At 65.9% G+C, this 21,856-nt stretch overlaps 1 protein-coding gene across 1 annotated transcript in view; it reads right to left on the bottom strand.

Moving 5' to 3' along the window:
• The window catches only part of NOTCH1 (notch receptor 1), a 46,988-nt gene extending 26,523 nt beyond the window's left edge, over window positions 1–20,465 (bottom strand). Inside the window, exons 1-3 of the mRNA XM_082656698.1 lie at window positions 20,363–20,465; window positions 18,525–18,606; window positions 172–434 (exon numbers count right to left, since the gene is read on the bottom strand). Coding sequence (XP_082512824.1) covers window positions 172–434; window positions 18,525–18,606; window positions 20,363–20,423 — 406 coding nt within the window. The 5' untranslated portion in view covers window positions 20,424–20,465. The remainder of the gene's footprint in view (window positions 1–171; window positions 435–18,524; window positions 18,607–20,362) is intronic.
• Window positions 20,466–21,856: the final 1,391 nt, after the last annotated feature.

The raw sequence follows: 21,856 nt of genomic DNA, 5'->3' as shown, positions 1-21,856 counted from the left end.
CTCCGGGGGGGGGCTCTGCGCCACTTCTGGATCACGGACCCCAACGGCCGAGCAGAGCCCTCCCCAGCCACACAGACGGGCCGGCAACTGCTGTGCGGGCAGCTGGGGGAGGGCCGGGGCCTGCCCACCCCTCGCGAGCGCCACAGCCGCGTCTCCCGCCGGCGTCCTCACCTGACCAGCCCGGGGGGCAGAGGCACTTGTACTCGGTGAGAGTCAGCAAGTCGCAGGTGCCACCGTTGAGGCAGGGGCTGGCGAGGCAGGCATGGTCGCGGGGCGTCAGGCACAGCGGCCCCGAGAGGCCCAGGCGGCAGCGGCAGGCGTAGTCCACAAGGCCGTCGCGCTCCACCGTGTGGCACGTCCCGCCGTTCTTGCAGGGGGCGCTGAGGCAGGGGTTGGGCGCCTGGCATCGCTGGCCCGCAAAGGCTCCGCTGCAGCTGCGGCAGACACACCGGGGCGGTGAGTACCCGCTCCCCAGCCACCGCCCGCCACCAGCCCCGGCGTCGGTGGGGCCCCACCCCGGGCAGCGGGCACAGCCGGGTGAGGCCCCGTGAGGAGAGAGGGGAAGTTCTGGGACCAGAGGGGGCGGGGGTTGCCCAATATCACCAGTGTGCCTAACGCCACTGAACTGTACGCTTTTAAGTGGTTAATTTTATATTAAGTGAATTTCACCTCCATAAAGAAAAGTGATTATGTTAATTGGAGAAACTAGAGACCAGAGTGTTCGGTGGGTGCCGGCATAGGTTTCAGAACTCACGGGGGCACCTGTCTGCACCCTGGCAAGCCACCGAGAAGGGGACCACACGGGCAGACACGGCCATTCTCTGCCGAGGGGAGCAGCGCTCTGTAAAATCTTTAGTTTCGGGGGGCTGTCTGCTTTCTCTCCTCTTTAGCTTTTCGGTAATAAACGTGCGTTATTTGGTTAATAAAAGAGTTCACAGCCTTTTTTCTTTCAACATCAATAGGATAGCAAACGCGGAAACGACTGCCAACACGACGTGGCCTGGCTTCCCGTTTTCTTCGCGACCTGGAGTTCTTTGTCAGGGGTCTGATGCGTTGGGGGCCGTGCTGGTCAGCACCCATCCCCACCCACACATAGCACCCAGACACGGCTTTTCCATTGTGCGGGGGTCAAGGCTTCACGACAGATGTCCACGCAACGCCAGCCAGGAGCAGAGGCACCTGCTGCCCGGCTGGAGAAGCCGGGGTCCAGGAGGACCACCGCTCTGGCAGGCCGGCACGCTCCCCGGGTACTCACTGCCCAGGCTGTGACTGGGGCAGGGGAGGCAGGTTGCCGCCCTCCTGGTGCCAGGCCTGGGGCCACGCGTTCCCTGCAGGGAAGGGCTCAGCGCCTGCCATCCCCACCCCAGGGCCCCCCTTGGCCCCCTGTCGCCTCGGCTTCTGGGGGCTGGGCCATAAACTGCCCTGCGAGGTCACCTCGCAGCCTTGCACTCGAGGAAAAATCTCAGGAAAGGCTCTGGGACCAGCCAGGCATCACTCTTCCCAGCGGCAACGCCCCCAGCCTGCAGCAGCCTGAGAAGGCGGCCCCAACGCTGGGCCCACAGCTCTGGGCACCTGTGGGCGGAGCCTCCTCCCGCCTGGCGGGGCAGCAGGGGGTGCTGCCAGGAGTCTGGGCTCCCCTGGATGAAGAGAGGGCCCTCCTGAGCCCGGACCATCCCACTTTCCACAGCCCACCAGAACCCCTGCCCCCGACAAATGCCAGCCCCCGCCTCCCTCCCCACCTGCCTGCCCCGGGGGCTAAAAGCAAAGTCGCACAGGGAAGAAGGGGAGGGGCGGCCCCTGGAGAGGCCCTTCCCCAGGGCTGGCGGTGGCGGTTTCGGCGGCCGGGGTCTGTGCGTTTCTCAGCAGCTGGGCTGCTCCCCTGTCCCCGTGGCCTGGGAGGCATCTGTCTCCCTGAAGCCTTTTATCTGTGGCTGTGGCTTGGGTAGGGCCGGCGGGGAGGACGCGAAATGGCCACTCCGGCCCACCATCTGCTGCCAGAAGCCGAAAGTCCCAAACCAACTGGCTTAAAGAAAACCAGCTGCCCTCTGGGAGGGGTCCGGGGGAGGTAACTCAGGCCCGAGCCAGCCCGCTCAGGCAGCGGGGGGTGGCTGGCTCCTCGCGAGGGGCACAGACCCCAGCACGCGGCCCCCGTGCCGCTTGCGCCCTGGCACCTTGGCTCCTGCAAGGCCACACCCCAGAGCCTGGGGAAGGCGGTGTGACCCCCACTGTGCGTGGATCCAGTTACAGCCCGCCTGGTTCCGGCCCGAGTGGCACTGGGAACCCAGAGCCCCGGGGCTGGGAGGGGGGAGACCCAGGAGGCAGCACCTCCGCCACCTCTCAATGCCCTCCATTGTCAGGCGGGAGCTGGCCGCGGCTCCCACTTGGAGAAAAGGCTCTTTTTTCTTCCCCAGCTACTGACGGAGCAGGCAGGCGGTGGGTGCTGCACTGAGGGTGCCTGGTCATCGAAGCGGGATGGGAGCCAGTCCTGTCCATGCCTCCCTCTCGCCTCTGGGCCCTGCCCCCATCCCGCCAGCTCCAAGGGGAGGGAAGCCCACCCGCACGGGCGAGATGAGGCGGGCCCGCCCCACGGCTTTCAGGGGAATCCACACGAGGCCGCCCGGCACCGTCCTTCTCGTAGGCGAGGCCTCCATCATTGGTCCCGGGGGTGGGGGCGGGCACCCCGGGGCCTGCCACCACTAGAGCAGTGCCCTGCTCAGCCGTGTTCCCAAGTGGACCAGAAGGGCCCACTCGGAGGCACAACCCCACACCCTCCAGCCATGGGGCAGTGTGCCCCCGAACCAGCCCCCCTCCGTCCCAGCCTGAGTGGGGAGCCTAACGTGGAGGACTGTGGGAGAATCCGCCTGGACTGGGGGCATCCCGGCCAGTGAGGCTGTATCATGCTGGGCCGGCAAGAGGGAAAACGCACCCAGTAAATCAGGCGTCGGCAGCGCGGACAAAGGGCGGCTGGGGAGCAGGTGCGCCTGTGGCTGGGTACGCGGGCAGCAGCTGCTGTCGGCCGGGCGCGGCGGCCGCCAACCCAGTGGGCGGGGCAGGAGCCAGGGAGGCCCCTCTGTGGGGGAAGGCGGCAGCTGAGGGGCCCATTGTCCTCCCCACTCCCGCCCAGGCCTGGTGGACGCTGCCGTGAAGGCATGCTGCCCATCCGGGCCGGCTCCGGGGCTGGGCCCAGGCCTGGCCACCGTCCACCAGCACCCCAGCCAGGGGATGGGCAGGGCCAGAGGGGGGGCAGCCTCCGGGGGTGGGACTGCCGAGGCAGGTGCTTCGTGGGGTGTGAGGTACGACCAGGGTCTGGCCAGGAGCCTCGGCTGGGAGGGAGGAAGCCCTGAGCCAGGCGGGCAGGGTCTGGGCCTGGGGGGTGGTGGGGGGTGGCAAGCAGCTTTCAGCCAGTCCCGGAGGCCGCTCCCCAGCGCCCTCCCCCCCCGAGTCCTGTCCCTGCTCTGGCCAGCCTCCAGCCATGCCCCCTCTGCCCCCTGAACCTGTCTGCACCTCTCTCCTGCCCTGGCTGCAGTGCTGGGCTTCCTGGGGAGGCCCCCACGGCACCGACCCGTCCCTAAGGAGGCGGAAGGCCCGTGAGGCTGCTCAGACACGGGCGAGGCCACCAGCCCAGCGAGCAAGGCCCTCTCGGCCATTCTGTCCCCGACACCTGTCCTGGCAGGTCAGTGTAAGTGCCCGGCGGGGACAGGTGCCCGGGCTCGGAGAGGGAGGTCACACCCAACACCTGCCGTGCGATTCCAGGCCAGGGGCCGTCGGGGGCCGTGTGGAGAACCTGAGACAGGGGCGGGGGGGGGCACGAGCCTCCTGCAGACGGGATAGGACCCACCCCCGGCAGCCGGGGCCCACGATGGCTCCCCGTTCCTTGCTCCCCTCCGGAAGGAGGTCACCCCAGCACCTGCCCCTCCGCTGGCCTTCTCTCCCACCCACACACAACCTGGCCATCTGGCCGGGGTGACCTGTCCTGGCCCCACCTGGCCAGCGGCAGGTGAGTGACAGGTGGGGCTGAAGGCCCCAGGAGAGGGGCTGCAGAGGGGCCGGCTCCCCCCACAGAGGCTCTGCCCGCACCCACTCCCACCCCCGGAGGAGCGCCAAATGGCCGCGGTCCCGCCGGCCTGGAGCTCTGTGTCCACTGTGCTGCTCGGCCCTCCCTGCCACACCCCGCCAGCCAGCGCCGCTCCATAGAAATGCAACCCCAGAAAGAAACATCCCGACGCAGATGTTGCCTCGACCTTTCACCCTTTCACCCTTTCACCCGGGACTAATTCTAAATTGTGCTGTTTTCCTTTCTAAGTTAAGCAGGCCATCTGCTGCCCCCAGGGGACAGATGACAGCTCCCTCCTCCCCTCAGTTCCAAGGGGGAGGGACTCAGTACTGAGGAGGGATTTACTCAGTTCTGCCCTCAAGGAGTTTACGGTCTAGTGGGGCAGAGCCAGGGGTGAGCACGGGCCCTGCACCCTGGCCGGGAGGGAGGTGGGGGGGGCAGGGGATCAGTGATGTGCCGCTGGCCTCCTTCCTTCTGCAGGAGGGACAGAGGTGCCCCAGGGAGGGCCATCCTGGAGGCTCCCCCAATGGATGGGTGAGACACAGTTCGGTCAAAGGGACTTTGGGGGCCGAGAGGGGCCTCCTTCCGCTCTGCCAGCCCCAGCTCTGCGGTGTGCCCCGCCTGCCCGGGCCTCGGCTTCCTGTGAGTGCGGGCAGGGGGTCGAGGGGACTGCGTGGGCTCACAGAAGGCCCCACGCAGAGGCAACCTGGCCATGTGGGCAGAGGAGACTCTCGCTCTAGCCAGCACTAATGGATTTGATCTGCACGCAATTCACCGATGTGTCTCTGGGAACATGTTCGCTGCACCAAGGGAGGTGCGCCTGTTTAAGGAAAGCCGTGAGGGACACAAGGGCTCCCCAGGCAGAGAGGGCCCCCCCCACCCCACGCTGCCTGGGGGCCGGGGTGTGCAGGACGAGCTTGTAACCCCGGCCGGAGGCCACATCTGCAGGGCCCGGAGCCTGCACCCCAAAGGTGGGCAGGGGCCGTGCCACCCAACACAGAAAGGGACAGCTCTGCAGGTCCATGGGCCCTGGCCCCCCAGGCAGGCAGCCTGCATCCAGAGCCCCAGGGGGAAGGAGCCCCCGGCTGATTGCAGCCATCCTGTTCTCACCTGGCTCCACCTGGTTCTGGAGTAGCAGGGAAGGCAGACTCCCCGTGCCCGCCCCTGGGACAGCCCCTCCACCAGCGTCCGTTCCAGCCCATCTTCCCGCCACCTCCGAAGTCCAAAGTTTCCTCTGGCCGCAGAGGTCAGCGTGGTTACTCACAGCAACAAAGGTGTGTGTGGGGGTGTTACCCTTCCCAAACACCCGCCCCCAAGCTGGGGGCCACCAAGCCGCCTGCTCCCAGGGAGGCCGAGTCAGGACCTGGGGTCCCGTCCCCAAGTTGTGGGTCCCACAGCCGAAGGCCCCTCCCACCCCATAGCCTGGCCCAGCTCTGCCTGCAGGGGGTTCCAGCCGAGAAGCCCTTTCCCCACACCAGCACAGCCTCCTCTCACAGGCTTTCTGCCCAGGAGCCTCCAACCCACAGTGTCACCAGGGCCCCTGATGACGGGGGCCAGGGAGCATGGGTGGCTCATCTTGGTACCCGCACTCCTCCCCAGAGGTGGTCCATGGCACTGAACAAAGAGCACTAAGGCCCTCCACCAGGCAGGCAGGCCCGCCCACCCCCGGGCAGCTTGGCCGGGAGGTTCTGAGACCCCTGTCCCAGCCCAGGCGACTGGGGCCACCTGCAGACTGAACAGGGAGACTGAAGCCAGGAGAGAGCAGGACGGGGGGCTCCAGACTCTGGGTCCCCAGCTCCTCCCCCAGAGGGGGCGGGGCCAAGGAGCCCAACTGTGTTCCTGGCCAAGGTGTGGGGGGGCAGTCCTGGGCTCCTTTGGGCAGAGGCCAGTCCAAGGCCCCCCATATCCCAGTCGAGGGGTCACACCTTCCAGGAGGCACCAGCTGCTAATGGATGACGTGCTCACGGCAGGTGTGGGTGCGTGCTTGGTGACACCTGCTGGCCACCCCCACTGCGCCCACGCGGGGTCCTGGGGTCCTTCCTCACTGGGAAGAGCCAGGACAGCTCAGCTCTGGGGAACAGAGCCCCCCGGGGAGACATGAGAGCCAGGGTGCGAGGGTGCCTGGTGACTCCGACGGCCCCTTGCCCTCAGCTCCCCAAAGCCCCCAGGACGAAGAGCCACAGCAGGCAACGTCCCAGGTTTCTTTCAAGCCTGCAGGGTCCTCTGTCCAGATACCGGTCTGAGGGGCAGGCTGGGTCCCAGCTGTGACTCTGCTGTGCCCGAGGGCCCCCTGGAAGATGGGCCTCTGCACTCCCCTCATCTCTGCCCCCTTCTGCATCAGGGCACGGCTCAGGTGGGGTGTGCCGGGTCCCTGGAAGATGGCCCTCTGCACTCCCCTCATCTCTGCCCCCTCCTGCATCAGGGCACGGCTCAGGTGGGGTGTGCCGGGTCCCTGGAAGATGGCCCTCTGCACTCCCCTCATCTCTGCCCCCTCCTGCATCAGGGCACGGCTCAGGTGGGGTGTGCCGGGTCAGCCCGGAGCGTGGTCGGCCCTCCATGGGTCTGGAGGCTACAGTGTGGGAGTGCTGCCCCCTTGCCCGACCTGCCGCCCCACTGCCCCAGGAAGTGGCTGCAGGGGGGCCCACCAGAGCTGGCAGAGCTGTGGTCTCCCTCCAGCCTGTGCAGCCGCTGGGCTGGGGCAGCTCAGAGCTGCGTGGGGCGGGGTGGGGGGGTCCCTGCCCTGGCTCCCAGGGCGTCGGGAAGGAGGAGAAGGGCAGTCAGGGCTGCAGAGGGATGGGGCACCCTGGAAAGGGACCAGCCAGGTCTGGTGCAGACAGACCCAACCCCGAACAACAGTGGTCCCCAGCCCGGAGTGGCAGCAGCAGCCGAGGAGGAGACCTGGCCCCGGGGTGGGGCGGGGTGTGGAGCGCACTGGGCCCCCGCAGCTGCTCCCAGCACTCTCCGCTCTTTGTCTAGAATCTTTCTCCCAAGTTGCATCTCTGGATGGTTTAAAATACGCTGGAAATAGAAAGTGCTGGAGCACGGGGAAACCCTTTGTGTGTGGGACGGAAGCCACCTTTCCCACTGCAGGGAAAACAATGCCCGCCCGCGGCTCAGGGCCCCCCGCGGCGCTCAGAGCTGCCCCACCCTTGACGTGGGAAGTGGCTTGCCCGTCTGAAGGGACGGAAGGGCCGGTGCAGAGGTCTAGCGGCTTCCCGGAGATGGCCCAGCTGCAGCGGGCAGAGGCAACCCAGACCACCCATGGGGCAGGGACGGCCGCTGCTTGGCCAGCCCCCCCCCACCCCAGACACTGTAAAAGGCACAGCCAACGGGGCCAGGGTGTCCCGGGAACGGGCTGTCCCGAGAGAGCCCCGGGGGCTGTTGGGCGTGTGCGAAAAGCCTGCTGCCCCCCACGCCCGCACTCTGCTGGGGGAATTTACCAACCACCCCCAAAAGATGGAGTCTGAAGCTGGAGAAAGGCTGGAATGGGCGTCCTTCCCTGGGCTCACCCCAACGGCCCCGAGACCCACGTGGACGAGCCTGCCGCCCCCACTGCCAGGGATCCCCACAGCTGCCGGGGGCCTCTGCTCCCAAGCAGGACGGAGCCAGACCTGCGTCCCCAGACGCTCGGATGCAATGAAGGGGTGGACGCGCGCGCAGCCTGGCGCCACGGGGAGGGCTTAATCCAAAACGCGATGAATTAAGTCAGCAACTGCAGACCGAGCTCCGCACCAAAGCCAGAAACCAGTCTGCAACTTCCCGCCTCTGCTCTCAGGAGCAGATGCCGTCCCAGAGGTTCGGGAAGAGGGAAGGGTGGCCCGGCGGCGCTCCTGTCCTCTCCCACTGACCAGGGCAGACGCTGGGGGCAGCCCCGCTTGTGTCCAGCGTCTGGTCGAGAATGCAGGGGGAGGACACCAAGGACCCCCTGACATGGGTCCCAGAATGAAGACACTGTGGACAGCACCCCCCCGCACTCCCGGACCTACTTGGACTCTGCCAGCTGTATCTCATCTTACTCTTGAAACAGCCCTGCAAGGACACACCGGGCCCATTTCACAGATGAGCAAAGCAGGGCTCAGCCAGCTTATGCCCACGGCACCACCTGGATTTGAATGCAGTTCTTAACCTCTCCTGCCCCCAAGGGTGGCCCGACGCCGGCCACCAGGGCGCAGTCAGAGCACAGCCGCTTCCCTAGAGGCAGCTAAAGGGCCAGAAGGAGATCCCTGGGCAGGGAAGGAATGTGTGGGTCCCCTGCGCCCCAGCTGTCCCCCGCCCCCTGCCCCCAGCAGCCTGGATTTCTTGCCTGACCGCCTGCTCTCCCCAGACCGGGAGGGCCGGAGCAGACAATGCATTCTTACAACCCCACAAGATCAGCTGAAACTCAAAACCCCAGATTGGGGGGGGATGTCTGGGTGAGAAGCCTGGGAATTGGGGAGCTCCCAGCCGGTGGGTGGGACCGCTCTGGGCCCCAGCTCCCCCGCACCCCTTCCAGGCAGCAGGAGGGCCCCACCAGTACCGGACACCTGTCACCACCCTCACCCACAGTGCCTGCGTGGCCTTCCTTCCTGTCTTGTCTGGCTCTGGGGACGGAGGGGACGGAGGCCACAGCCAGCCATCCCCAGGCCAGGCCGAGGGAGAGCCGGCCCCTGACTAAGCCGCAGCACAGGGCGCAGGCTTCCGTGGGATCCCAGGGCCCACGACCAGCGCCCCTCTCTCTGGACCCTCCTCCCAGCTCAGGCAGGCCACCTGCCCACCGCCACCCACCCCACCCAAGGCAGACCACCAGGCTCCCGTGCCCCCTCCCCAGGCTTGCACACGGGTCCATGGTACCCCTGGCCATACACTTATAGCCCTTGCTCTCACCCCAGGCCCAGCACATTCCCCAAGGCACCGGGGGGCACAGGAAACACCAGAAGATAGAATCCTGCCAGCTGCACCCAGGCCTGCACTGTCACACCCTGGGGCCACCCGGGCATCCTGGGCCAGTTGGTATGGGTCTAGGGCCGTCTGGGGGGCTCTTCCCCGTGCGGAAAGCAGTAGGTTCTTGGGTGGGGCATGCCCTTCTGCCCAAATCCTGAGCTCGGCTAGTCTCTGGGAGAGCTTTCTGGACGAGGCCTCGGAGTGTTAGGAACGAGCTCCAGTGTGGAGTAAAGCTAAGTCGACGTGTCCCATTGGGATCGATCCACAGGGCCACCACGTGGGGCCGACCTGCGATACTTCTCATAGGGGGGCTCAGAGAGGTGAGTGAGCAGCCCAAGGTCACACAGCCCAGCACAGTTCTCATAGGGGAGCTCAGAGAGGTGAGTGAGCAACCCAAGGTCACACAGCCCAGCACAGTTCTCATAGGGGGGCTCAGAGAGGTCAGTGAGCAGCCCAAGGTCACACAGCCCAGCACAGTTCTCATAGGGGAGCTCAGAGAGGTCAGTGAGCAGCCCAAGGTCACACAGCCCAGCACAGGCCGCGCTACGGACGTGGCCGCACCATCCCAGCCCGGCCAGGCGGGAGCAGCGTGCTGGGACGGGGGAAGCCCAGTGCTGGGCAACCGGCTCAGACTGAGCCTCCCTGTGTCTTGCAAGCCGGGCCTTCCCGAAACCTGGATCTGCCCACCTGCCTCCACTCCCTGCTCCGCGCCCACGGCTCCAGCCCTCAACCAGGCGCGCACACCACATACCTGCCGAGTGCCCATGCTGGAGGCACTTGGACCCAAGTGCCCTGGGCCCTGGACCACCCGGGGGGAGGCCACCATGACCTGGGCCCCTGCCATGGTGGGTGCCGGGACACACAGCCCTGCCAGACATCCTGACCCCGGAGGAGGAAGTGAGGGGAGCCCCGCCCTTTGGGGCCGCCCCTTAGGAGCAGGTACCGGCCTGGGGAGCGGGGTAATGAGACCCTCGGCTGACCCAGAAGGCCCAGAGGTAGTCACCTCCCCCAGCCCTCTGGATGGACGGGAGACGGAGGCCCCAAGGGGCGGAAGTGTGGCCAGGCCCCCGCCTGTCCCCGCCTTAGCCCGGCCTTTAGCTCAGCATCGCTCTTACTGAAAAGCTCTCAGGGAAAAACACGCATACTCAAAACTCTGGCTTCTCCCCCAAACCTCTCATTTCCAGTAACCGTGCAGTTTCCGCTTATCAACAACCGAAACAGAGAGGAAATGGTGGGAGGCAGGTCCCCGTGCCCCAGGCCCTGCTGCTGGGGTGCTGACAGATCTTCCCAGAGGCTGCCGCCCACCTCCTCGCACACGCGTTCCCCGTGGGCCCTCGACGATCTGCCGGGGCGGCCAGGGTCCAGGGCAGCGCCACGACCTCCCGGCAGCTTCTGGGGCCCAGCAGGCTGGCCGATGCTGAAACGGGGCCGGGGGCCTCCCCGGGGCTCGGCAGAGGGGCCGCCCTCGGCTGTGACGCGTGCTGGCCCATGATCTTGGGGTGAAGGAGGCGGGAGGCCGGGAGGGATCCCCGGAGAAGGGGACGGCCCCGGGCCCGAGCGGCACCTTGGCACCAGGCCCAGAGCCGGGGCTCTTCCCAGCCTCCAGCTGTCTGTCCCCCATCCAGCGTGTATCAGACCCTCAGCCCCTCTCCCAGGCCCACCGCCCTCACACTAAGGGCCATGTGACGACGCGGGACCCGCCTGCACGAGCCCTCGGCTGGGCTGGGTGAGGCTGGCCTTTCGTGCCACCTGTGCGGCGAGAGTTTGTTCAGCAAATCACAGTGTCAACAGAGGGACGAGGGACCGTTTACCCAGCTGAGAAGAGCAACCAATTCAAGCCCTTCAGAGACACACGACTGACACCCAGCCCGGTGACAGACGGAGCAGGCGGGACGGGCGGGGACGAGGCTCCCACCTCACGGAGCCAGGCCAGGCTGCGCGCGGCGGGGTCACAACGCGGCCGTTTCTTTGGCGAAAGTCCCGACAACAGAGCTGGGCCTGGGCCTGGCCTACTGCCGCTGAAAGCGGCTCCCACCCGGCACCCACCTGTCCCCGGGCAGCCGTGGGGTGGGAGTGGGCTCTGTGCGCCTGGCACCCGCCCCGCAAGGACTCCCAGGTGAAGGCTGGCGGGGGCTGGCCGCCCGAGCGACTCTCAGGGCTGGGAACCGCCATGTAGGTGTTGGAGGTGAGGCCTCCCCAGGGCATCCCCCGCCCCCATCGAGGCTCGCTGGGAGCCAGGACCCCGGGCACTCCTTCCAGGAAACCGTGAGGGCCCCAGAGGGCCGCCGCCATCGCTCAGGCGGAGAGAGGCTCCAGGTCAGACCTCCGAAGACGGCCCCCAGCCCCAGCCCAGGAGAGCCCAAGACCCCCCAGTGCAGCACGTGGCAGGGAGTCCCGGGAGGCCTGAGCCGCAGAGTGGGGCACGCTGCCTGGAAGGAGAGGCCGGGCCCTCTGGAGGTGTCCACACCCCACCTGATGGGTGCCCACTCAAGGCAGCAGCTCGGTGTCAGGAAGGGAGTGGGGAGCAGGCAGTGCTTGACCTCATACACTCCACAGTGTGGACGACGGGATGATGACCCCTGCCCCCAAGCCTGGGGGAGTGGACGGCGAGGTCGAGGGCCCCCTTTCCCAGAATGCTCCCATCGCAGGGGCAGAGGGTGCGGGGCGGGAGGAGACCCTCAGAAGAAGGGACCACTCAGTGGTGAAACCCTGGGCAGGGGTCCTGTTCCCGTAGCTCCATGCGTCCCAGAGATGCACAGAGAGCTACCCCCACCTGTGACGCGGGGACCAGCTCGACCCTCCCCACTGGGATGATGCTAACACCGTAGGAGGGCCACTTTCTCAAGGGCCTGCGGGCCCCTCTGGTGCCCTGGAGGAAACACGGAGCCTCCCTGAGCCCCGAGGGCCACTTGGAGGGGACCCATCTGTGGCTAAGAGCGAAGGGCCAGACCCCTGGCCCTCTCTCCTCTCACACAAGGCTGAGTGCCTCCTGCTAGGGGTACACCCAGTAACTCTGAGCGGACCCTGAGGGTCCAGGAAAGGATGTGCTCCCACCCCAGGGAGAGGCCGCGAAGCAGGCAGATGACGTGGGCAGGGGCCGAGGGTCTCACATCCAAAGCCTTACTGCCCGCCGCTGCCCCTAGCTGCTTCTCCTGCCTGCGGCTGCACTGCCTGCTGACCTGTCCCAGCCCATCTGCCCGCTGTCTCCGCGGTGGGCTCACTCCAAGGCCGCGGCAGGCCTGGGGCACCCGGGTGGGCTGTGCCCACAGCACTGGCCTCGCACCACAGGCAGTTAAGGCGTCTGCCCGGAAGTCTGGCTCCGAAACAACGAGCCTCCTTCTCCTGCACAGGCCGGGCCTGCGTCTGCCTTGCCCGCCCAGCCCCAGCCCCAGCACCTAGTAAGTGCTCAATAAAAGTCTGCTTTCCCCTCGCATTCCTGACGCTGATGCCGGGCAGGTGGGGCGCTGGCCCTGGAGCCCTGGTGCCCCTCCTCTGGGCCCGCTGGTGCTCAGCCGGCGCCAGCCAAGGCCCAGCGGCAGAAGCCGAGGCCGCAAGCTGACGTGGAGCCCTGAGCAGGCTGGCACCGCGGGCACGCTGGGCCATCCTAACGAATACACCCAATACGTGCCGGGCCCGACTCGAGGGGCTCCGCGGCTGCCAGGCGGGCGGCCACACAGGCACGGAAATGAGCACCAACTCCTCCAAGAAGCCTTCCGCACGTCCACCACCCCCAACACCCACCCCCTCTGGACTTCTGTCCAAGACCACATACGGACTAGGATGCTGGTGCCACCGCCAGCCAGTCCCTGACAGTCTCAGGCAGGTCAAGTCCAGCGCCCAGAGGAGCGAGGCATGGACATGCACACTGAGTGAACGAAGACAGGTAAGAGAGAGGAGAGGCACGGTTCCACGCGTGTGAAACGTCCAGAACAGGTAACGCCAGAGACAGACAGCAGACGAGTGCTCGCCAGGGGCTGGCGGGGAGGAGAAGGGCGAGTGCCTGTTTAATGGGTATGGGATTTTGTGCCGGGTGATGAAAAAGCTCTGGAACTAGATACGGGCGATGGGTCCACAACCTTGTGAATGTACTTAACGCCACTGAAATGTACACTTTAACCAGCTAAAATCATAAAACTTAGGATGTGTGCAACTGACCACCTAAAAGCAAATATCGATCCCCCCAATCTAGTCGTCAGCTCCCCGTGCTCTCAGAGAGCAGAGTCGGGGAGGGCGGCAAGGCCTTGGAAGGAGATGCCGGGGGAGAAGCCAACAGAAGCCACTCTGGCAAAGGGCCTTCCTCTGCCCGCCAGCCCCTCCTCTGCAGTACCTGTCAATCACTGCTCCCTCTCTAGTGGGTGTGTCCCCAGCCCAGCGGGCCAGGCGGTAAGGACACCAGGGCCCAGAGCTGGCCCCAGACCAGCAGAAGCTGCCCAGCTGCACAGCCAGGTCTGACTCCTGGGCACCTCTCCACGCCACCTCTCCACCTCTCTCCCACCACGCTGCTGCCCACTGCCACCATCCGGGCATCTACAGGCACATCCCAGGGTCCTGCGGGGATGCAGTTGGAAGGGAGCTCCAGGGGCCACCTAACCCCACACCCTCACGTACAGAGGAGGAACCTGGGGCCCAGAAAGGAGACGCGAGTCCGAAGGGGCACAGCAAACCAGAGCCAGCTGGCTCTGTATCTGCTAGGTCGTCTGCGGCGGGGCACGAGGCGGGGCCCACCAGAGACAGCCCCGCCGGGAGCTTCGGGACCGTCAAACACATCCTGACCCACAGTCATGATGCCCCGGAGCCAGCCACTCATTAAAGCCTCCGGAAAGAGTCTGAAAAGTTCTGGATATGCCCGTACACGAAGGCAGAAGCTGATGCAAGCTGGCCTCACATCCCCACCCCCTTTCCCAGCCTCTTCATCTCTCAGCCTCAGCTTTCCCCACCTGGGGAAACTGGGGGTTTAGAGGAAAGCAGAGCTGGCCACCACCCCAAGGGGGCACGAGCCTGGAGAGGAAAAGTCTGCCGGGGGTTTTCTGAGTCCGGATAAAAGCAGCTGCCTGTGTGTGGAGGCCTCATCATTACATTCTTGAGGAAAGCGATCAGGGCGCTCAATCAGCTCTGCAGAGCCACATCCTTTCACTATTTATAGACAAGATACGAAGCAGGAAAGGTGCCCTCCCCACCCCAGGAGGGTGCAGCCCCTCAGCCCAGCCCGGCACTGCCCAGTGGACCCCACCTGCCAGCGACAGCCATGGCCACCCATCAGGGTCACAGTCAATGAGGAAGACAGCCAGTCCCAGCTCTCCTGGGACCTTCGGACCGCCACCCAGCACTCGGGGAGTGGAGCCGTGACGCCCTCCGGACCTGCCCCCCCGGCCCTCCACTCCAGCTTCCCGGGGTCCCAGCACGCAGCCCACGCCCCCCGCCAGCCAGACCCCACTCAGCTGTCCTGATGAAGAGCTTCTCCATCAGCTATCTGCCCTGCCCCACTCTCTTCCAGCCGAGGGCACAGTTTTCCTTTTTTCTCTTTGTTAAAACACGTCACTATTATTTTCTCAATGGGAAAAACGTTGGCTGCTGTACAGAGGCAGGGCCAGGCCCCAGAAGGCACCTTCCTGCAGAGATCGCGTGTCCCTGGATGTCCCTGTGCAGTCAGAGGCAGGAGGTGAAGCTTTCTAGCTGACGCTGTGCGTTTACCGTGTGTTTTTCTAACCCTGCGTCCTTGGAGCCCGGGCTCTGCCTCCTACAGAGGAAGTCCTGTACAGACCTTGTTTGCTCTCAGCCTAGGAGCGAGGATGAGAATTAACCTGTTCCCCCCACCCCCACCCCACGCCTCGCCCAAGGCTCGCAGGTGACTCACTGGAAACAGACGGACCAGGTGACAGAGACGCAGAACGTTCCATCCCTCTGCAGCCGGGCAGCCGAGTCACTTCCACCCGACCCTCTGAACCTCCTCTTTTAAGGGAAGTTGCCGTCCCCGCCCTGCTTCCTCACAGAAGGGCCAGCGAGGGCCCGGGGCAGTGCAGGCAGGATGCGGCAGTGGTTAGGAACACACGCTCTGGAGAAAGAGCTAGGGCTGGGCTCCACTCTGCACTGTGTGATGCTGGGGCCGAGGGCCACCTGCTCTGTGCTCCGTTACATGCCTGATCCCACGGTTACGGGGTTGCTCCGAGCCCCACCCACCGTGCTCGCCTCCACCTGACACGTCACGTGTCATGCTGCCTCTCCTGCCCCCACACCGGAAAGTGGACTCCATGAGGGCAGGGGCCGTGTCTGCCCTGAGCCCACGGCGCCCAAGTCCAGAACAGAGCCCAGCACGCGACAGGCGCGCAGAACCGCAGAAGCGAACGAGGAAGAGACGCTGATAGGAGCCATCGCGGGCGAGGAAGTCTCCGCATTGGCCGGCGCCTCCCAGGCAGCACGCCGCTCGCGCCCAGCAGGCCGCACCTCTCGGGCTCTCTGAGTTAACTCGCTAGCCAACTAAACACCCTCAAATGAGGATCCTGAAACCAGCAGCACCAACTCAAAAGGAGAAGACAGGGAGGAAACGGACCCTGGCCCGGTGCCTGCTGCGTGCCCCTCTTACGCAACCTTATGCATCACTGAGAGATCAATCGTGGGTCAGCCCTGAATGACAGACTGGGCGGGGGGGGGGGGGATCTGGATTCAGGGACCCGATGACCTGAGGTCACGAAGCCACTGGGCGGCAAAGCCAGGCCTCAAATACAGGATCGGCCAAAGCTGAGGGCCGCCACACGCTGGCTGGCCGGACTTCCCTCCCAGGTACTCTGGGTGCGACGACGGTGCACCCCACTTCTGCAATCACCTGGAAGACGTCCCGGTAAAATTCTGACTTTCTCGCAGGCAGGGGGAGCATCTGAGCCATCCTGGGGCCTCAGCTCCCAGCCCAGCACCGGGCAGCACCCCCCGACCAACAAGCCTTTCAGACGGAAAACGCACGCTCACCCCACAGATGGCAGCTCCCAGAGGCCTTCCCACACTGCCACCCCAATCAAAAGGAAAGAGGGGGAGCCCACTTCGGTATCTCCTCAGCACTGATGGGGCGGCACGGAGGCTGGAGATGCACAGGGGGTCGCAAAGACCCGCCTCAGCCTGCCCCCCAGGCCACCAGCCTCCCCCGGCGGCCCCCGGGCCACCACACACAGCCAACGTCCAGAGACAGCACTCCGCCCATGGGGACACGCAGCCTTCCCGCCGCGGCCACTGGCCAGCCGGGCACGGGCTCTCTGTGACCTCCCGGAGGGCCTTCACACCAACACGAACCTCTTTTTCCCACCCTGAGCCCTGCAGACACCTGACTGGCAGCTTCGGGGGAAGGTTCCTTCTCTTTGGGGTGGAAACAGATGAGTCACCTGCTATTAACGCGCCTGGCACAATGACACCACCGTTTCCCACGCCCTGGCCATGCGGGAGCCAGCAAGTCAACAAGAAAGTCTAGGAACTTTCTGAGGGTCCTGCTGGATGCCGCCAAGCTGGAACTCACAGCCAGGTCAGCAGGGCCCCAGAAGCCTGCACCCGGACACCTCTGAGGAGACAAAGTGGCTCCTCCTCGGCTAGGAGAGCAGGGCCTCCCCCATGAGCAGACCTCCCGGGGCCTCCGCGCAACGGTGGGTGATGGGCAAGAGCGGGAAGGCACAGGCCCCGGGGTGGCCGCAGCGCCCCCCAAACTGCCCAGTGAGCCTGGACCCATGCCTCTGCAGAGCCGGGACCGGCCAGCCGGTCGCAGCTCTGATACCCTTGCCTCCCACCCGGGATGCCCAGTGGTGCGGCCTCCGAGGACGGCGCTTCCGTTCATCTTCCAAGTGGCTCTGTGGGGTGTGCACAATGGGGTCTCTGTGTGCCGAGCCCGGCCGGGTGCCAGGCCAGACAGGCAGGCTTCCCGCCAAGGGGGGGGCGGGGCGCCGGGCCCAAGGGAGGAGAAAGGCCGGTACCACAGCCCTGGTCCCTGGCCGTCTTGGGGAGCAGGACTCCCAAAGTGCCCAGGCTTGGAGAGTGGGAGAGCACACCCCCATCCCCGGAGGCCAGCGAGTAAGCCGCCGCAGCACGTACCCCAAGGCACCCCCTTCCCCGCCCAGGCAACACGCGGCTGGAGCTTTGGCCCCGGGAGGCCCCGGGCTGTCCGGGCTCCCCGATCAGACAAGAAGAGACTGCTCCCACTTTCCTCAGCACAGCACTGCCCCCCACCCTCCCAAAGCCCTCTGCAGAGACGCGGAGGCTGCCCCCCGCCCCTACACAGGAGCTCGAGCTCGAGGGGCGGCAGGGAAGGAGTCTGCATTCTGGGAAGCCACGCATAATTAATCACCCAGCATTAATCCACCTCCCCAACAATAGGCACTGCACTTCCACTGAATCCCAGCTGTCGGTCTCTGAATGAAAGGAAACAAGATTTAGGGCATCAAGCGTCGGTGAGGCTTCTGCAGGAGAAAAAGGCCCCAAAAAGCAAAAAAAAAAAAAAAAAAGTAGTGTGCATTCATTAGCGTCTGACAAAGACACAATGCACTTTGTCCATTAAACTGCTCACAGACCTGCTTAATTGGCTTCAGTCTGGGGAGGGTAGGAGGCAGTGGAAGGAGGGGCTGCTTGCCCACTGGCTGGGCAGCAGCGAGCCCGGGCTGGGGGTTGTCAAGGGAATGGGTCCTCAGCAGTTGGAATGAGGGCGCGCCACTTCGGCAGCCTGGGGAGGGGGGCGTTTCTCCAGCCAGCAAGCACCTCCTCATTATTCCCATCAGGGACGAACTCAAGTTGAAGGGCATCAGCCACAGCAGAAAAACTTCCCTAAGGCTGACTGGTACTCAGAGGCAGGCGGCCAGGCAGGAGATTCTAACCAGATTACCCGACCACAGACCTCAGTTCACAGCTGAGGACCCAAGGCTGGGAAGGTGAAGGGCCAGCCGGTTAGGAGGCCAGAGCTGCAGATGCCAGGACAGAAACCAAGTTTCTGGCAGACACTCCCACCCCCACCCCCAACGGAGGGGGGCACAGCCAACCAGACGAGTTCCAACTTCCCTTCCCCAACCCCACCTGAGGCCAGAGAGAAGAGGCCGGGAAGGCAGAGGGCTGGGAAGGTGGGTTTGGCTTTGAAATTGTCAGTTTCTTGCTGAGGCATCACCTGCCCAGGAGGCGCTCACCTGCCCAGAAGAGGTACCCCCCGGTTGGCAGGGCGGTTGGCAGGGCGGTGAGGGCTGGGCCTCTCTACAGATGCTCCAGCGCCTCCCCGGCAGGTCAAATTATTTCTCAGGGACTCCGGAAAGAAATGGGGTACCAGCGATCCCCACCTAGCTCCCCGGGAGCCTGAGGTGGCCCAAAAGGGAGCGCTCCAGCCTCTACGGGCCGGGCCAGCTCCACACGCAGCATAATTGCTGGTGATTAGGTAATTGCCAGACTTTGTCCAATAAAACTAGCACGTGACCGCGCCCAGCCTCTGGGCCGCCTCCAGAAGACAATGGCCCAGTGTTCTGTCCCTGCTGGCCCGCTGCAGGAGGCCGGGGCTCTGCTCCCAACAAAGCAACAGGTCCCTGCAGGGGCGCATACTCACACACAGGCCTCGGTGCCGTTGGGGAACACTTCACACTTCCCGCCATTCAAGCAGGTCTCGCTGGGCTGGGAACATCGCAGGCCTGGGGGAGGCAAAGGGAGACGTCAGCCTGGCCAGCACCCCAAGGGGCACTGCCCACCCCTCACCTCCTGTCATGCGGTTGCTGGGGGCCCCAGGAAGCCTGGCGTGAACCCCAAGGGGATTTAACATTCCGCCCAGAGTTCTGGGGTCAGCGATGGAGGGAGGGGGAGCCCATTGATGGGGGGCAGGTGGCTAGGTCATGCTCAAAGTGGAGGCGGGGTGGCCTGAGACGCCTCGGGGACAGCAGTGGAGGAAAGCTGGGATGACCCCGGGCCACGCTCCCGAAGTTCTCACTCCCCACCCCATCTTCACTGGGGATCCTGGCTGGGCTGAGGCCCCCATCCAACCACCAGGATTGTCTTGCTGTTCAGACAAGTTCTTCGAGGGGGCGGCGCTGAGTGGGGGGTGGGCAGCCCTGGCCACACTCAGCTCCTCCGCTCGTGGGAAAATGCGACAGCTGCAAGGCCCGCTGCCCCTCCCGCCAACAAAGCGCCGGCCGGAGGAATCAGAGCGGCCCATTGTCGCGCCAGGGCCGCCTCCTGGGGCACCGGGACTGCACCCCAGGGACCGGGCCGCGCCTCCACGCCTCCACCGACACCCAATACCAGCTCCCCAGGGCGGGCATCTTCAGTGGCAGCCCCCCCACACACACCCCAGGGGAGGGGGATGAAGATGCTCCATTTGGAAGGAACTCGACCCCATTCCCTGGAAGGGGTCAACCAGTCAAGCTCCCGCCTCTTCCTCTTCCCAGGGCTACGTACGTAATGAAGCCCCCCACGGGGGCCGGGGCGGGGTGTGACACCGAACCCTAACTTCAGGAACCGGGGAGCTAATGCTCCCTCCAACTTTTAGCGGAAGAGAAGAATTAATCACCATCCGATTCCTCGGAGATCCTCTTGACGTGAAGTGGAGAGAGGAATGACCGCCCCCCCCACACGCCGCCCCCCCCCCCCCGCAAGGTTTCCAAACTTGAACTCCACAAAGTGAAAGTCCCATCAGTAGCAGCTGTCTTCCGCACACACGCCCCCCTCCCCAAACTGTGAGCCGGGATGGGGGCAGCGACCCGGCGTGGGGAGGGGACACCGCGGGCGTGGCGGCCAGGAGCCCGGGGTCGCCTGGGTCCGCGCCCCTCGCCCCGGCCCTGCGCAAACTCTCTTACTCGGGAAGGAGGCCGGGCCCGCCGGGCCCGCCCAACTCCCCTCTGCCCACCACGCCCGGCGGCCGGGCCCGGCGGCCGGGTCCGGCAGTGCGGCTCCGTAAAGACCAGCGCGGCGCCCCGGACCCCACGCTCCACGCTCCACGCCCCAACATCCGCCCCCGGCGCGGGCAAGAGGCGAAGAAAAAAGATAAATGGCCCCAAGGCAACAGGAAACCAAAACCGACTCGATTCAAACCGAAAAGTAGTAGGCAGCTCGTCCGCCCGCCCCGGCGGCGAGCCCCACGCGCGGCTGGCGAAGGACGAGCCCAGGACTGGGTCTCCCGGGCCCCCAGAGGCCCACGCCCGGCTTCAAACCCGGCCCCAAACTCGGTTCCAGGAGCAAGCCGCGTGAGTCCGCCCCGATGGGGCAGGCGGAGCAGGGGAGGGTCAGTCCTTCTCCCCGAGCCCGGGACTCCGGCCCCTACCCTGCCCCAGGTCGCCCGGTCCCCCTCCCCACCCTGGCCGCCCGCTCCCAGCCACCCGGGGCGCGCGCCTAGGGCGCTGCCAAAAGTTTCCGAAGGCGCGGAAAGTTGCGGGCTCGCGGCGGGCGGTCGCCTACCTCGTGCGGCGAGCGCGGGCAGCAGCGCCAGGCAGAGCAGGGGCGCCAGGAGAGGCGGCATGCCTGCCCGCCGGCTGCCCGCTGCGCCCGGTGGCGGCCTCCTGCGCCCGGCCGGCGGGTCTCGGGCGCACACGCGCGCTCCGGACTGTCCCACGGGCGGTGGCGGCCCGCTACTGCCCTCTCCTTCCTGGCTGGAGGGCGACGCTGCGCTCTCGCGACCTCGCCGGCCCGTCTCCGCGCCCGCGATCGTTCCTCCGCTGTGCCCGCGCCCCGCGCCCCGCGCCCCGCACCCCTGCGCTCCCTCCCACGGCCGAGGCACTAGTGAGGCGCTGGGCCGCCGTGCGCTCCGCCCCCGCCCCGCCGGCCCCGCCCCCGGGTCCCGCCCCCGCCGATCCCTCCGCAGCCGTCGCCCCCTCGCTGGCCGCGCCCCTCCGCGCGCCTGGACCAGCCCTGCACCTCCTTGGGGTGGGGCGCGCGTCCCGAACCCGGGTCCTCCGGGGTTGGGGGCCGCGGCGGTGCGGAGCGGGGTTGGGGCCCGGCCCTAGGGACTACTTCTCGTTCGAAAGTTTTCGGAGGCCAAAAGTTTGGTCCGTGGCTGCGGAAGGATCCGCTCTGTCCTCAGCCGTGCTCGGCGACAATTGACAACGATTTACATCTCAATAGCGGAGGAGGCGCGGGGCGAGTGGGGAAAGGGGAGCCTGCGGGAGGCCTTGCCCCGCGAGGAGCTGGGCCCCGGCAGGTGGGGAGGAGCTGCCGAAGCCCCGTTTGGGGGACTCTGGGAGGCGAGCTCTGGGAGAAGTCGCGCCCTGGGCAGTCCTGGGTGCACCCCTGGCCCGGGGCTCCAATCTTAGGAGCCCGTGGTCGCAACTTTAAGCCTCTGAGAGATCGAGCCCAGACACCCGTGGCTGTGAAGGTCGGGGCACTTGACCCTGAGGGATGGTGGTACCAGGGCCGCAGCCTCTGCAAAGGGGGCTCTGGGTGCCCCCAAGGAGGCATCCTGGGGCCAATGCCTGACGCCTGGCCAGACGGATTGCGCACCAGCTCCCCCAGGAGGGACCCACCTCTAGACGCCCCTTGGTCACTGTCCTACCCCTTCTTGGGCGCCTCCAGCCTAAGGAGCCCGGCAAAGCACCCGTGGGCCGAGCAGACCTGGTGCTAGCGCTCACGCAGCCCTGGGCCCCTCCCACATGCTCCTTCCAGATGATTTATTCCTCCACCACGATGCCAGATTTGGACATCCTGTGCCAGCCCGGGTTAAGTGCTGGGCGTCCAAAATGCCTGCCATAGACCCTACTAAACCAAAGTTTACAGCCTCGCACTGGGTACGGGCACCACCCTGTGGTGGGGGTGGGGGTGGGGGCTTCCTGGAGTAGGTGATACCAAAGGGGAGCCTTAAAGGCTGAGAGGGACCTAGCAAGGTAAAGGGTCCGGGGCAGGAGAACCCTCAGGAATGCAGCAATCCCAGAGGCTGGCTGAGGAGCAGCCCTTGCCAGG

Source organism: Grampus griseus, assembly GCF_964374135.1.
Source record: "Grampus griseus genome assembly, chromosome: 6".
NCBI classification, from domain to species: Eukaryota; Metazoa; Chordata; class Mammalia; order Artiodactyla; family Delphinidae; genus Grampus; species Grampus griseus.
The sequence above is the reverse complement of the archived record's forward strand: the minus strand, read 5'-3'. Positions and strand labels throughout refer to the sequence as shown.